Source organism: Ixodes scapularis, unplaced genomic scaffold (assembly GCF_016920785.2).
Source record: "Ixodes scapularis isolate PalLabHiFi unplaced genomic scaffold, ASM1692078v2 PGA_scaffold9__187_contigs__length_104089568, whole genome shotgun sequence".
Lineage (NCBI taxonomy): Eukaryota > Metazoa > Arthropoda > Arachnida > Ixodida > Ixodidae > Ixodes > Ixodes scapularis.
Window position 1 is genome coordinate 56,193,644 of NW_024609884.1, and position 17,589 is coordinate 56,211,232.

Genomic DNA, 17,589 nt, shown 5'->3' on the forward strand with positions numbered 1-17,589 from the left:
GCTAGGATATCGAAAGTACAGCCAAGCGAGTCCAGATATAGATAGGCATCATCAAATTTATTACGGAAACTACGTGCATTTAGGTGAAACAGTTTAAGCATGTTACAATTCGGGAAGTTTTTCTTTATACAGCTTCGGAAAGACGTCACGTCATAGTAAGCATCCTTCATACCCTGAAGCGCCATAGCTAATTCTACATTCCAAACACGTTTAGACGAGCATAACACCCTTAAATGATTTTGGCGAGATCGCTCTCATTTTTGATGCTGGTAGGTCGGTCACCTGACGTCTTTCTAACAAAAACTTTTCCACTCCTTTGCCATGTAAACTGATAACGCATTTCGGTGGCCTTGGTTCTTGCAAGCCAGAGTACTCTTTTGATTTGAGCGGTCAGGTTTTCCATTAACCAAGCATCAGATTTGTTTTGCTTAAGCAACTTTCGAACCAGCAGTCTCGAGTCATTCTGGATGCAAAACGGATAAGACTGGGGGCACCTTATCTGGTGCCCCCAGTCTTAGGGGGCACCAGATAAGGTGCCCCCTAAGACTGGGGGACACCCTACTTGCACTTTCATAGCAAGTAGGGTGTCTAGTTTTATTATCGTCTGAGCCATTTGTCTCTCGGAAATCTCGTCTCTACGTCAACGACAGAGGTCTACTTCACACTAGTCCTTAGTAGTATTCATTTATTAAATCATTGTTATATTTAACCTATTCTTCCCCTCCCCTCACCACGAACGGGGTCCTCCATCATCTCCGCCTACCCACAAGGGGTTCGCGAAACATTGATGTTTGAAAACCAATACACTAGTCCTAAACAATTTTGGAACGCTGTTAACAATAAAGACAAGTCGTCTATTTCACTTTGTGTTGACGGTGGTGTGGTCCCCAGTGATGCATCTGCGGAGATCCTAAACAATGTATCTGCTGACTCATTTTCAAGGTTTGTTAATCCGCCATCTTGCCTACTATAGGAATATGATTTCGTACCTATGGACCCCATTGTAATTGACTCCACTGGTATTGTCAAACTAATAGAAAATCTAAAACTGTCTTCTTAAGCTGGTCCTGATAATATTAACTCCAAGTTCTTAAACAACTCAATTATGTATTCATATATTATATTTTCTAAACTATTTTCTCAGTCGTTGAACTTGGAGTTTTACCTGACGACTGGAAGGTAGCCAGGGTGATTCCACTGCACAACGGAGGTGATAAGCAGTCCCCTGTTAGCTATCATCTAACCTCGCTTACCGGCATACCCGTGTAAATTACTAGAGCATATAATATATTCCCGAATGGTTAATTTCCTGGACCAAATCCTTTCTTTAACAAGGGTTAGCATGGTTTCCGCAAATTTTACTCCTGTGAGACACAGCTTTTGTCATTTACTAACGATCTTCATTTTGTCCTTGATTCTGCACAATCCCAAGTTGACTGTGTTTTTCTAGATTTTAGCAAGGCTTTTGATGAAGTTTCTCACCAGTTGCTTCAGTTGAAACTTAAAAAATTATGTACTGATCCTAACGTAGTTGCCTGGATAGCCTGTTTTCTAACTAACGGATATCACCTTGTTACTGCTAATGAGAGCACGTCTCCCCTCACTTCCGTCAGATCCGGTGTTCTTTAAAGATCCGTACTAGGCCCTCTACTGTTTCTCATTTACATCAGTGACCTACCTAATTGCATATCATCTTTAATTGATCTTTTCGCTGACGACTGTGTAATATATTCTAAATCTACTAACGACTCTAATATTTTAAAGCTCCAGACAGATATCAGTGCCGTTTACCACTGGTGTGTACTTTGGAATATGGAACTTAGCATTACTAAATGTAAAGTTATGAGGATGCTTACTAATCCTCATGTGCCTTTCTACCATCTCAACAACGTCCTCTTGGCCCCTGTTTCTTATAAATATTTGGGCGTTCACATTACTTGTAACCTCTCCTGTAAACTGCATGTTGAATATGTCATCAATAACGCTAACCACATGCTAGGTTACCTGAAAAGAAACTTTGCTCTCGCACTGTCAGTCTTAATATTAACAGTGTATAAATCTCTCGTTCGCTCCAAATTAGAGTATGCTTCTATCTGGGACCCCAGTCAGTCTAATCTAATTAATGTACTGGAAGAGGTACAAAACCGTTCTGCCCGTTTTATTCTAGTTAACTATCACCGCACTGCAAGCGTAATCTCCATGAAAATCACCTTGCCTCTGGCTAACCTCTCTCTCCGACGTAAAGTTGCTCGTTTATGCCGTACTAAAAGTAACCTCATTTCATCCCACCGTGCTACATTTCGCCTCGCATTGATCATCACCTCAAAGTTAGAATTTGTAAATCTAATACCAACGCATTTTTACAGTCATTCCTCCCTAAAACTTCTTTGGAATGGAATCACCTTCCGACTTCCGTAATATACATTGTTGATTTCCAATTGTTTAAAAATGCTATAACACTCTTTACTGTTCTGAGCCGCCTTGTTATACCTTTTGTTTCTTTTTGTGTGTTATTTTGTCACTCCCACTTCCCTCTTTAACGCCGATTGGCTCTGAGGGTATTTAAATAAATAAATAAACAGTCGAAATAGTATCTTTGAAGTTTCCCTGGCAGCGTACGTTTGCAGCTCATTCTATGAACCGAGGCTATTAGAACATATGACGTGATGCCTGGAATTTATTTCTTATACTAAATCACTGGTATAGTTGAGCATCATGGAGACTCTAGAACTGGTGATAAAAAAAAAACAATAAAAAACAAGCAGTGCCAGAAAGCTGCATTTAAAAAAAATAATAATCTTAATGCACTCGCCCATGTGGGGATGGTAATATTATGAACATAATGCCGTTATACTGCGTCCGCCCCTAAGCTGAGACTAGAAGCTCCGCCTTCAGCGAAAGCTCGCTGGCTTCCGCAGTGCTTTGTTTGCGCGTGCCTGTGCGTTCACACTTGTGTTAGTAAGGGAAGAAAGCTCGCGCTGAAGGCGGAGCTTCTAGTCCCAGCTTAAAACGGAGTATAGTCAGGTACTTATACATTTGAACCATATTATATAGCTCGTGGAAAGATTACCTGTTGCAAACTGTTGCAACTGCGAAATTTCGAGCACTTTTCTAAAAAAAATGTAACCTCTTCGGTCAGTACGTGACTATTCCTATTCATTTATAGGAGCTCTGGAGTGCTGGTCTACGTGCTTTTGGTCGGCCTGTCGCCTTTTCTGGGTGACAGTAATGAGAGCACTTGCGCCAACATCACGACTTCCAGTTACACTTTCCCAGACTCACCCAAGCTATCCGAGTCGGCTCATGATCTCATTTTCAGGCTACTGATCGCTGATCCTCACAAGCGCCCTAGCGCTAGTGCCACATTGGCACATCCTTGGATGAAGGTAAGTTCCTACCTTGAAGTGTACTGAGCTACCGCCGGTGGCTGCTTGCCGTGGTATCATCCCTGACATTCAATCATGTTTTCCGTAGTGTGTCTGCCCTTCTTGTTAACATATTTCTAGTCTCTGACAGGATGAGACAGTAAGGAGCTTCAGTTGTCCCGCCTCTAGCTTCCTACCTTCAATAACGGTGTCTCGAGAGCGTGTACGCGCAGCGAGAGCATGGCGGAAGGTAGCGAGCGCGTGCTGAAGGCGTTCGAAAGAGATGGCCTACCGTTCTCACCTTGTCTCTTTCTTGTGATTCTACATTGTTAGATGCAACGCGTCACAACAACCACCCACGTTACTGGTGACGCGTTCGATTTTTCTGTAACATATTAACTGTTAGAATCTTGAGTGATTAACAGATAAAGTATTTTCGTTGAGTATTTTGGTGAATTTGACACTGGGGAAAGGAGGACAAGAACGGAAACACGACTGACACGGACGAGTTTCAAACCGCAGCTAAAACACTATTTGTATTTTTCATTTGTATTTTATTTCAGACGAGAAATTCTGCGGGGCGGTAAAAGACGCCATGCTTGTCTTCTGACAGGACCCCAGCCCCAGGTTTTTACAGCGCTCAGGAGAGAAGATATACAAAAAAAAAAGGATAAAGAATTATTCTCAAACATATCGCATACATCAGCATTTGATAAAATATCAATTTGATTTAAAAATGAGAACAATTAAAGATCTTAGTACAAACTGTAGGTTACAAAATGTTTAAAATATAGATACTGGGTTATTCTTAAACGTATTGAATGACCTATTATTTTCCACCATTTGAGTTATGGTGGGGTGTGTATTTAGTGTGTCTGGAATGAGATACGAGAGCTGATGGAAGCCATAATTAGTGCGTACTTTGCTTTTTATGTAAAGGCTATGTGGTAAACTGTAATTTCCTGGGATTCTTGGATACAGGCTAAGGAAATGTGATTGGACGTGTCTAGTTTGATGGAAAATATTAATAAAAATTTTTAGGAGCAGAATTTGATCTATAGTTAGTGAGTTTTTTAGCAGCTGAACTAAAGACATTGCGTGATAATATTTTTTTTTTAGGTTCCCAATAAACCGGTCAGCCTTTTGTTGCAGTAAAAATAATTTATTTATATTTTTCCCCATACCTTTATGCAGTACTGTAGCTGCGAATAAACGAGTGAGTAATAGAGTTGCAATTTTAACCACTTCGGTAATAATTCCCTGAGTTTATTTAGTGACCCAATCGTTCTTGATATACAGCATCTTATTTTATCGATGTGGGAAGTCCAATTCAGGGTTTCTTCGAACAGAACACCAAGAAATGTGTGTGGTTACGCCTTTAATATTTGAACCTTCAAAAACAATGTTTGTCATATAGGACAGGCTTATTCTTCGGCCTAAATAGAACACATTTTGTTTTATCGGTGTTAAAAATCAGTTGATTATATTTTCGCCACAGTGATAAGTTAAGCCAATTGTAACAAACTTGTTCGAGTTAAACCAAGTCCCTACTTGAAAAAAAGACGTTCATGTCGTCTGCGTATAAAATAATATCGCGTGATTGAGGTATAGTCACAATATCATTTATATATAGGAGAAATAACAAAGGCCCAAGGTTGGAACCTTGTGGAACACCGCACGTTATTGGAGAGATCCCCGCAAATGGCGCCTACGCCTTAGGTGTTAGGTGCTTGGTGATTAGCGTCACAACCGTGTGGGTTCACCCACCCACGCCTGGCTGTACGTGGCTTAAGCCGTGTCCTGAGAAAAAGGGACCCTTGGTGGTTGAGCTGAGCCCGGGGTATGTTTGCACCCTTCGGGGCCCCTCGGGCAAGGCAATATATCACTTGGGCCCTTGCTTCCGTATACGGGTGTCCTCGCTTGGCCCGACCAGGATGATTCAGTCAGTCGCTTTGCTCCACCTCTCACTTTTTTCTACTTTCTTCTCCTCTCCTTCCTTATCTCACCTTCTTTGGCGGCAAGGGATAACCTTGGGTGGTGACAAATACCCTCGTTCAAATCCACACTTGGTTATAGTCTCCCGGCAGCACTGTAAGAGTAACGCCTCCTGCAAAGCCCTTTTGTTATGGTGCGGTACCTAACCCCTTGTTTGGCTCCGTGGTGGGCGACGCACCGCAAACCCTGTAGCGCCCCACCCTTCCAAACCCCGTAGCGCTATCTTCAACACAAAACCATTAAAAACGATTTGAAGAAACCTTCACGAAGTTTTTGTCGTTCATGCGCTTGGTGAACAGAAATCATTTGCAAACGTCTCACACTTCGTCGTAGCTAAAGTTTTCGAGCACCTTCTAGGGTTCTCCTACAAGGCTAAGAAACTGCACTGTAGAGACCTTTTTGTGGAGGTAGAAAAAAAATGCGAAGCGCTATTTAACAGAAGCTGAGGGCGCAAACGAGCTGGTGGAGGTTAAACATTTGACTTAAAACCCCGATACTGAGACGAGAAGGGACGGACAAACGCAAATTCTCAATTTAAGATGACCAACATTGTTGACTTGAAAGTGTCGGTGAGCCCCCACCGTAAACTTTACACCATTCGTGGAGTCCTCTCTGAGGACGACTTTCTTTACAGCAGTGAGGATGAACTTATTGAGGGCCTCAAGGGCTCTGGCGTCGTCACCGTCAAACGCATAATGTTTAAAAAAAATTGTGAAAAAATTTGCTCCAAGCAAGTTATTCGGACTTTCGAGAGGCATACACTTCAGAGACATTCAAGGCAGGGTATTTTAAGGAGTCACTTGCTCTCTACTTGCACTCTCCACGCCACTGGAAGCTGTTGCAGCGCGTCTCCGAGTGGACCAGCTTGTAACAGTTATTTCTTTATACTTACCACCCAATGTTGCTTTGAATCTTCAAGAGCTGCAGGGGTCGTAGGACAGCTTCATCAGCCGTTTTTAATTTTGGGCGACTTTAACGCTCATCATCTCATGGAGAGTAGTACCCGTCACGACTCCCGTAGTGGTGTGATTGAACGTCTTTTATTCTCTTCTGGGCTGTGCCTTCTTAACGGGAGAGAGCCAACTTTTTTTAGTGCGGCACACAACTCATTCACATTCATTGACCTTTCTATTGCTTCACCTTCATTACTTCCTTGCTCTTCCTGGAAGGTTCTTCATAACCCCTTTGGAAGTGATCATTATCCAGTTGTTTTAAAGAGTGCCGTTCAATTGCCTCGGCGCTTTTTAATCTATACCCCAAAACTTTTTTTTTTTTTTTTGTAAACCTTGGTTAAAAGAGGGGTGTGCCACAACCCGGGCGGATCAAAATAGGGCGTGGGAAAGATTTTGTAGATACCCCACTTCACGAAACCCTGTTGAGTTCAAGCGACGAAAAGCCAAGGCTTGTTGGACTAGAAAGCAGGCAAAGTGGAAATCATGGATAATGTATCTCTCTTCTTTAACTAGTTTTGTCCCTGCCTAAAAGGCCTTAGACAGATAGAGGAAAGTAAATAGGGACTATAGGTGCTTTCATATCCCAACGTTTAATGCTCCTTGTTTTTCATTAAAGTAGACAGAAAACACCTTCGGGGAACATTTTCATAATTCATTTAGCTCGGACAACTACAGTGCTAACTTCGCACAGCTTAAGGCTCGCGCGGAGCAACAAAAGTTATCCGTGTCTGGAGGAAATACGAGGAGTGATCAAAAAGTTATGGGACTGATTTTGTAGCGTAAAAAGAGAGGACAGCACAGTGATGCGCGCGCAGCAGTCGAAGAAAAGGGCCTTCATGTCTCGTTTTACCAAAGGGCGTTGCTCTGTAAAGATTTGAAACTGCGCTACACGAGTTTATGTAACAACATGCACAAGCATAATGGCGATCTCTTCCTAGACTGCAAATTAAAGCTAGAGCGAACATTAATTTTACGGCAAGCTCAGCAAATCTAAAACAGGGATTTCTGAAATTATTTAGAAGGCTGATGTGAAAACGCAGTGAGGTGTGGGAGGTGTTTTGAGTGGCACTTGTACCTCAAGAATGGCAGAACGTCACTGAAGTGAAAGAGAGTTCGGATAAGGTCGCCTTACCGCTCTTCGTCTTCTAGCGATGTTCTGTCGTTCCTTAAGCGCGAGTGCCACATAAAACATTTAGCAAACTCCACTGCTTTTTGACAAAAGCCTAACGAATCATTTTAAAGGTGTTTGTTTTATATTTGACGAGTTCGACGCAGAATTGATGTTCGCTCCCGCTCTGGTTTGCAGTCTACGGTGAAATCGCCATTGTGCCCGTGCACGTGGTCACAAAAACTCGTATAGCGCAGCTCAGAATATTCACAGAGCGACGCCCTTTGGTATAACAAAGGGCGTCGCCTTCCTTCGATTGCTGCGCGAGCATTACTGTGCTGCCCTCTCTTTTTACGGTACAAAATCAATCCCGGAATGTTTTTATGACACCTCGAACAGCCCCTTATAACCAGCCATTTACGCGATGCAAGCTTGAGATGGCCCTTAATGTAACAAAGCTCTCTGTCCCTGGGCCCGATGGAATTCACTATGAAATGCATCGCCACCTTCCTCCGAAATCCCTTGAAAGCCTCCTCCTGTTTTCAATTTTTTTTTTTTTTTGTGGTAAAAGGCATGTTTCCCTCATACTTCGAAACATGAACACATCATCCCCGTTCTAAAACTTAAGAAAGACCCCCCAAAACCATCCAGCTACCGCCCAACTGCCCTGACGAGTTGCCTTATAAGCCTTTCGAAACGTTTGAAAGGCTTATAAACAGGCGACTGGTAAATGTATCAGAACGCCAGAGGGTCTTTTATAACAACCAGTGGGGATTCCGCCAAGGTCGATCTACCCTCGATCACTTAGTTCGCCTGGAAACTGTGATACGCGAGGCATTTGCAAACAGGAATCACTTTTTTTTTTCTTTCTATTTAGAAAATGCATGCATACAACAGCATGGGGGTATGCGATTCTCCGAAACCTGTATGCCTGTAATATCCCTGGCCGTATGCTACGATATATGAAGAAATATCTGCCGGACATGACTTTTCACGTTCGTCTCGGCTCAGTCCTATCTGATTCCTTTGTTCAAGAAAACGGAGTCCCTCGAGGGGGTGTTCTAAGTGTGACTTTATTTTTGCTAACGATGAATTCACTCGCACGACTGCTGCGACCTTCTATTTCATATTCCCTTTATCCTGATAATATACATATTTCATCATCCTCTTGTAGCCTTTCCAGTTGTGAGGGCCAGTTGCTGTTAGCCATAAACAAACTTTCCAAGTGGGCCGACGAAAATGGGTTCAAGCACTTTGCTTCAAAAGAGGTCTGTGCGCCTTTTTCTTTGCTCCATGGGCTGTCTTTGGATCAATCCCAGAAATTAATTTGAACCTCTAACCCTGTTAGAAAGAAGCACAGATTTCTTCGTGTAATATTTGGTTTAAAAAAAAAAAAAAAAAAAAAACTTAATTTAATTTTTACTTTAAAGCGCGGAAGCAAAAATGTCTTCAGTCCACAAAACCTTTGAAAGGTTTATCTCACAAGTCGTGGGGGTCTGATAGAAAATGTATCCTGCAGCTATGCAATGCTCTTGTACGATACCGTCTTGACTACGGTGCGGTACTGTAAGGATCGGCTCGGTCCTTTTCCGATGTTGGATCCAGTTCACCACCTTGTCCAGCGAATGGCAACAGAAGCTTTCCAATAAACAATTAACACTGGGACAACAAAACCACATATGTTTCAATTAGCAACATACGATAAAAAAATTCCCACAGCGAGCCGACCCAGGAGGGAAAAGTGGGAGAAGGGGAGAGAAGGGGCGATAAAAAACGCGAAGAGCAAGTCAGAGAGGTGGGTTTATCTCGGATTTTAGAAATTCAACCTCAGTTTTCGTCATCAGAAGGGAAGGGTTTGGCACGTTGCTTTTTGTTGTGGTCAAACCTCCTGCTGACGAAAACTGAGGTTGAAGTTCTAAAATCCGAGATAAACCCACCTCTCTGACTGGCTCTTCGCATTTTTTATCTCCCCTCTCCCCTTCTCCCCCCTTTCTCTCCTGGGATTAGTCGGCTGCTCGCTGTGGGAATTTTTAATCGTCTGTTGCTAGTTGAAAGATATGGTTGTGTTGTCCCAGAGTTCATTGTTTTTTCTTTCTTCATCCATCACTTGAACCAACACGCTGTTCTCCCAAGCATAAGCAGCTTTCCGGACGTCCCCTGTCCTCAGTTGGTATGCAGAATCCAATGAGATGTCACAGAACAAACGACGTACATACATGTCTTAGTCTAACATATGGTTACAAGATTCTGGTCAACCCTCAGCATCCGACTTACTCTTCACTTGCGAGGGCAAGATTTTTTTCGCCTCTATGAAAATTAACCAAGCATTGTTCCGCATTCAATATCTTCGCACTTCGCTGCACCTTTCTCTGGACCAGGTCGGCCTCGTTCCGAAAGTCGACGGTATTACACCATGAAGAAACAGCGAATTTATTCCGACTGGTCTCTCACAAAGTTCAACTAACACGGCATTTCCCATGCTGTAATTAGTCAAAAGTTTGGTGAGCTGCAAATTAAGTATGATGGTTATATCTTGTTTATACAGATGGCGCCAAGACTTCCTCTTTTGTCGGTGGCGCTCTGTGTTCTGAATGCTTCTCCAAGGGTCAACGACTTGATTATATTTACAACAATTTTACTGTGGAGCTCTATCAATGGCGATTAAATTCATTATTAATAATAGGAAAATACTAAGGGCGGTTCTGTTTGTTGACTCTCAAAGTGTGAATCTTGCTGTTTGCTAACTTAAAGATACTTAAAATATGTTTCCGCAAACAAATTTGATATAAACTTAACTCTGCTTTGCATGGTGGTCAAAATACATAATTTTGTTGGGTCCCCAGTCACGTCGGCATGCTAGGCAACGAGGAAGCCGACAATCTTGCAGGGTCTGCAGGTAATCTTCCCTAATCGCTGTCCTGTTTGCCCTATCAAGATATAAAGTCTTTAGTGAAGACCTCGATTCTTCTATGTTGGCAGTTGGAATGTGACAATGAGTGCGAAAACAAGCTCCATATTACCAAACCTGCTTTGGGAGTTTGGGAAAGTTCTTCATGCAAGAGCCGACTTCATGAAACGTTGCTGTGCCGTCTGAGAATTGGACACTCTTTTATAACTCATAGGTATATGTTTTAAGGGGAAGCTAGACCAGTCTATGATCAGTGTGGCGACAGGCTCACTGTTTTGCACATCTTGTGGTTGTGTCCCGGCCGTAAGCCCAAGCGCCGCATTCATTTTTCTGAATTTTTCCAACACCTTATCCCATTTCATCCTTCTCTCTTTAAGGGAGAGAATCCTCTAGTCTCTTTTGAACGAGTAATAGACTTTCTTGGTGCTTCCAACAGTGCAATGATTCCCTTCCAACAGTACAATGATTCTTTCAGTTCGTTTGGCGCAGATGGCCTCGTAGCTTTTTCGTCATAAACCCCCAAAATTATAATCATCACAGACAAATATATATATGCCACCAGCCACCGACGGTTTTGCTTCCTCCCACACCCTCCATGTTCCTTTTCCCCGTCTTTCCTGAAACCCCATACGATCCAAGTTGATTTAAAGACTGTAAATACCACCGCCTCTTCAACAAGAGATGAGACAAACGCACGCGTAGACATGTCAACGCTCAGAAAGCGAAAAGCAAACCGGCTCCGTTTGACCTCGGGAATCTGCCTGCTGAGTTATACGGACGGGGGGTATTATGTGGGTGGCTCATCTTTGCGAAAAGTCGGATAATTAAACTTCCTGAATTAACGTTTTAATTAGTGAAAATAAGAATATGGTTCCAATTAGAAACTTAGAGAGCGTCATCGAAAACCATTAAATCAACTCTTTTTAGAGCGACTTGAAGCTCCTGGGAAACTCGGCGGTGCGCCAAAGTTACCACTCGTGAAGCAGGCGCAAAGCCAGAAGTGGCGGAACGCGGATGATTAGATTGTTATTTGAACGTAGTTACTTAGTGAACTTTTTTTTTTCATTGAAATTTGCTTTATTTTAAAAGTTATAGGCATATTAAAATGACAAAAACAAGCAAAAAATAACCTCCTTTATGACGTCCTTGGTCCTCTGTCCCCCCTCTTCCCGCGTCCGCGGACCGCGGTGAGTGAGGAATGTGGGGAGGGAGGGGAAGACGACGAAAGAAGGTGAGGCTGAGGAGAGAGAGCTGGACCGGAAACGGGGCCGCTCTCTCTCCTCGGCTGACCAGGATCATCAACGTCACGATTCCGTTACATGCTGCGCGCGTTTAACACCACGGGGCGCCCCCGTAGGAGGAGGAGGTTTCCGCGTCGTCCGGTTAAAAATATGACGCACTGATATTTAGTTACTCCCTCCGTGCCCGCTGGGTAGCCCGAACCACAAGAGACGTGGAAACCGCAAAAAAGTTAGACTCTTAAATAGGATTTAGCTGCGTTTTGAGACTTGTCTGTGTCAGTTGTCTTTCCCTCGTCCTTTTTCTCAGTCTCGGGCTTACCAGAATGCTCAATATTCACCAGCTAGCCTACACCCCAACCCTGTTACGCATTACTTTTTACTCAAATTAGTCGCGTTTTCGCTTGAAAACAAATAAATGCATGTGCAGTCCTCCGCAGTAAAAGCAAAAAACATATATCACAAACCGGGGATAATTTTAAATTCTTTCAGCGAGCAAGTTTTAACCTCCCGGCCCAGAACAGTTTGAGGTGTGGCAGAAGGGAGCAATGAAGTAGAGCGTGGGAACGACCCGCCCCAACCGACAACCACGCTCGACGAGACCGCAAAGCGTCAGATACGCGCGTCTTGGCATCTGTATCGCTCGTTGTGATAGGCTGCAAGACGCACTCACGGCGACGCGGACGCAAGCATGGCTGTGATACCCGGATCCACCAGTAACGACGTTGGGGAGAGTTCCCTGATGATGATGATGGCGCTGAAGAAAGCAGATAACGTCGGTCATTATGTGCCTGTGCGGCGTCGTGTCACCGTTTCGCTTACTCTCGTCCCCGGCCACCTGGCCTGGAAATACAACATTTCAACCTACAAAAAGTTAAAAATATATCATAATAATAATAATATAATAATAATAATAAAGGGGAGACAGAACGAGAATGGGTGACGGTTATGCTTATATCCTGCATCTATTCGCGTGGCGACGGCCAATAATGTATTCGCCAATACTGGAAGTGACGACAATTCAAGATGGCAGCGCCCTTGTGATTTCCACTTTAGCAGAGCGAACGCTGGAGAGCAGGTCGCCTCTTCTTCAGCGCCCGCTCTGCTAAAATGGAAGGAGGTATTGTAGGGTGTCTTCTGATGTGTGATGCGGCGAACCTGCACACCACATCTGGCACTTCAGTATTTGCACGTTTTCTTTGACATCTCTTTTTATATGTACAGCTCAAATTCAAGATTTATAAAAAAGTATCATCAAATCACACTACAAGTTACACTACTGGAAGCGCTAAGCGAACATCGTTATATCCGATATTTCATTATTGTCAAATTCGTTAAAACTTACACGAGAGCTCGACTACTTGCTTGTGTTGCCTAATGTCGCTGTGCCACCGTCTAATGGTGGCAGCAGCTGTGCAATAGTGGCGCAATGGGACAGAAAACATTTTAAAATATGAAGCAAGCGAGAAACTATCTCAACTTTAGAGGCCCTTAATATGCTTGTTTTTTAATTAATATATATCTATATATCTTAAGTAATTGACTATGTACACTGTACTGCATTTCCTTTTTCGTGAACAGGAAGCATCAGTGGAACCCTTAATCAGCAGCTCTTTCCTGATGGCATTTGTAAATAGGAGGGACAAAATGGTACGTATATAAACGAAACTATGATTTTCCAATTAAATAATGTAGAAATAAAAAAGACTGAAAATATCCCCTAGATACCTTGTTGAAAGAAAATAAATACGCATCTAAGAGATGCTTTGTAATAATTTGTTGACTGCTCAAAGCATATTGATTTCTGAGAGTGGGTCATAACCAGATAATTTTTAGAACTAATGGATATCAAGGAATTCTTATATCTTCCTTTTAACGTGTGGTATTGTGTCAAACGTGGCAATTATCAAAAGTAACAGGTCTGAGTCCGACCACCATTCTTCAGGTCTCGTGGTTAAGGGAAAACCATACCTGTTGAGTTATAGAAGGGCTCTAAGATTCACGCGAACGGTGTCCCTGGCTGCTTTTGATGCAAAGTGCGTCCGAGGTGCATCGAATCGATACTTGAAGACTATCATTGTGTAGAAGTGAAGTAGAGAAAGCGTGATTGGATGCGCGTGATCGGTCCCCTGCAATTGATTCGATTCGTTTCGGTCGCAATTATGTAAAGCAGCCCTTGTGACAAAGCTACGAGTAACGAGCACCTACCCACCTTTTCGTAATTTAGAAACCAACACGCTCAACTATCCATTCTATAACGAGTGCGTGCATGTGCGTACAATCATAGGCAAAAGAAATGCCAACAACAGAGCGCCGACCGAGAGCAACAAGAGACCGATTCACCTTTTATTCATCGCGACAAGTCTCATCTCTGATTCACCACCAGCGACGCTACCTTTATGCTGTGCTCTTGAGGGGCCGACTGCGAGAATGATGCCGGCTTTCATAGAAATTCATGGCACCGCGGCGACTGATGGTGCAGCCGCAAGAGTTGCGTTTTTATATCGCCAAATTCCGCTGAGTCACTCGACTGAAACTATTAAAATTCTGCTTAGAAGGGGCGTCGTTCTCCAATAATTTGTTGAAACTGTAGCTTGTGCGCTATTTGCAACGATTATGTCGCGATAAAAGACGACCTTCGGTGAATGAAACAGAACACACACAGTGAAATCAGACTCCGCTGCAGATTACAATGCTCAAGTTTGCGTTCTCTTGTTTTCACGCGATCACTCCTTTGAATATAAACAACAGAAATTAAAGGGTGCGTCAACCGTCAAAACAGCGAGTGTCGCGCCACGCGTGAAGATGATAGGGCGATGGGGAAGCACCGATAATTAACCCCGTAAGTGATGACGTCAAAACAAGGCGCTCCGCTCAAAATAAACCGTTGCTATAGGGCCGTTGTTATGGACATGCATAGGAGCTTGACTGAGGTTAGAAATTGTCTGATAAAAAAGTAAATCATTTCTGGTAAACATTGTGACTTCTCAATATCTAATCATGAAGACTTTTTTTCTTTCATTTCACTACCATAAAGCGATGACAAAAGCCTGTAATAAAGTTTCACAACCGGGTTTGACTTTCTAGCAGTCGACACGATGGCTTCGCCAGTTCACTGGTTCTTTTTAAGGGAGTAAACGACCGCGCTGAATGATGTTGGTGACGATCGTCGATTTTTTCGGGGTCGACTTTCTGTGGGGTTTCGGAAGCGAAGAGTGCCCGTGCACAGCTTTTATCGACGCTCGAGGTGGGCGAGCGCGCGAACGCCTTGCCGCGGAGCTCGGTTCAGCAATATTTGAGAATGTAAAAACACTGGGAAGCCGAATAAAGTACGACGACGACGGCCTGAAGTGTATCAAGGTCGAAATGCAGGTCAGCACACGTTTCAATGATTTCTGACAGCACTGTTGCTGCAGTGCACATCTGTGTGTCTGTGTGATCAAACGAACTGTCTGTAACAGCTATATATATAGGGTGGAGTAAGGTAAGTATAAAAAACAGTGGACCGGGAAAAGTTAATAAGTCAAAGATGCGTACTGTCCGAGTTACTAATTCGAAGTTTATTACAACGTTTCGAGCGGGGACCGCTCTTCATCAGCTCAAAACGTCGTAATAAACTTCGAATTAGTAACTCCGACAGTACGCATCTTTGACTCTCTCTCTCTCTCTCTCTCTCTCTCTCTCTATATATATATATATATATATATATATATATATATATATTATATATCATTTTTTTTCTCGCAGATGGAAACGGATCGACAAGCGTAAGACAGAAAATAAAGATTTATTCGACTAACTTGTGCCTAGAAACGAAAGAAAGGATGAGCGTCGACAGCGGCAGCAGCGAGCGGCGATGCGTCGGCGTGACCGCTGGCTGCGAGTTGACAAAGACGCGCTCGGCTTTTTATCTAGCTAAACTCGGCATCTCGAGCATTCGACCTAGAATGTTAATTTGTGAGCTAGGGGGAGACTGACTAGGCAAGGTCGTTCTGGCCTTTTAATCTCTAACACTCGGGGTAAGAATAAACTCGAATCTTCTAGGGGCACGGAGCTGCGTTGCTTCTCAGTCATGCACGCTTGGGGTCTTACTTAAAACTGAAGAATCAGTAGGATTTTTTCTCAGTTTGATGATTACAAGGCAGGTACGAAACGCACACCCAGATTGGGAGCTTGAAAAGCAAAGTTCGGGGTCTCGAACCGTGCATGTTAGAGTCAAAATTATTGTTCTTTCATTACAATACACGTTAACTGAAAAATCAGAAAGAGAGCCCGACGCTGCTTTGATACCATGTTCTAAACGGATGCTTTTCTCGCTGTATTTTTAGCAGATCTCTATACGTCTGTTTATTTTCGTCAGTCAGTATCCCGTATCGCACGCAAATGCAATTCGTTTCAATGAACCTGATTAGTTTTCTTAGGCCTGCCATGTTCCAAATAAATACGAAATAAAAATCGTATCATTGTGCTAACGATTCAAAATGTTGCAGACGGCATACTTCAGTCATTCCGTGTGCGTTCGTCAAGCGTTCGTCGTTTGCAACAGGCATCTCGAGGTGTCTCGAGGACCCGAAGTTGCCGTCGCAAATATTTCAGAAACAGCCGATTCTCTGCAAACTTCTGTCGCTGTGAGTGTGAAATCTAGGCTTCCTGTATCTATTATTTTTAGACGTTTGAATTCTATGTCCGGTTTTTGACCGATCGTTCTTTCGGAACGGAATCCAGTCCCATGTATTCGTCCTTTACGACGCCCCTAGCAACGGTTTGTTTGGAGCGGCGACGTCACACTTCCGGGGTCAATAATCTCGCCAAGGAAGTACCAAGTTCCGTCAGAAGGTTCTGCAGGCTCTGGAAGGCGCGCTCCGCTGTCCGTATTTCTTTTGACCATGACTGTACAAAGAAGTATAAAGGCAAACTACTACCGTTTTCCAGCTTCTAAAATGTGAATTCACAATTACCGTTGGCATTTGAGTTTTTAGTAAGTTCACAGGAATCTATTACCTCAATATTTTGTTTAATAATCGAGGTGTTTTGGGTATGTGGCATCAACTATGGATAAAACACGGAAGAAATTATAGAAATCACGTAAATTTTGTGCTATCCCATTGAATCTATATTTTGGTTGTATAGACTCAAAGTCTGTGATAGTTGAGCCAATCATGCGTGTGCTTATGCAGCCTATACAGTCTGGAGAGAAGAATATGTGGCCATTTCTATGTTGAAAGAAAATCGACAGTGAGATTCAACGCATACAGATGTTTTGTTTATTTACAGGTGGCAAACGCAAAGCTGATCCAGTCCTGACATTGTGACTTGCGTGGTTAAATCATCTACAACTGTACATAAGATATAGACATGATCATATATAGGATAGAATACCTCAATAAAAGCTCCTAACTGGATTTTTTTTTTTAAATCACATCATGTATAATAAACATTGCACTGTGAATAGAAGACATGTCCCATATATTTGTATTTATCATCTGCCAGATACGACTCTCTCGAAGAGCGTGTGTTCTGATGAGACGGGAAAGCGCTGCTAGGAATATCGCACGAGCAAAATATCGCGTCCGTTGAAGGGATCGTTGGCACTTCAAAGCGACCGATAAATCGGTTTCTAAACGTATTGGTTTATGATTGTGTACAGAGGTGGACGAATATTATGCATTTTATGTATCAAAATTTCGAAGAATAAGCTTATCTGAGTGAAGAGTAACAATTCGCTACCTCGTTCCGTTGCTAACGAAAGGCGTCTGAATGGCGCAACTTAATAGTTGAATAGACCATTTGCGATATCCCCCAAGTGCCCCTGCCCGCGCTAAAAGAATCATGGGAACGGTGTTCCTTCAGCCCCTTAGTGATCAGTAATTTCAACGGTACTCTTGGTTACACAGGTATTGAGCGTAATTCGGAGTCACCCTGAACAAGCGCCATGATATACCCCAATGACCCGTCATATCGCTTTTAAAATTTCTCCTCAATGTCGGCGTTTTTTATAGTGTTCATGCTGTTCACCCTTCAA

At 43.0% G+C, this 17,589-nt stretch overlaps 1 protein-coding gene across 1 annotated transcript in view; it reads left to right on the plus strand.

The window, feature by feature from the left end:
- The window catches only part of LOC8035715 (triple functional domain protein), a 259,166-nt gene extending 242,145 nt beyond the window's left edge, over positions 1–17,021 (plus strand). Inside the window, exons 60-62 of the mRNA XM_042287363.1 lie at positions 3,167–3,386; positions 13,149–13,217; positions 16,842–17,021. Coding sequence (XP_042143297.1) covers positions 3,167–3,386; positions 13,149–13,217; positions 16,842–16,871 — 319 coding nt within the window. The 3' untranslated portion in view covers positions 16,872–17,021. The remainder of the gene's footprint in view (positions 1–3,166; positions 3,387–13,148; positions 13,218–16,841) is intronic.
- Positions 17,022–17,589: the final 568 nt, after the last annotated feature.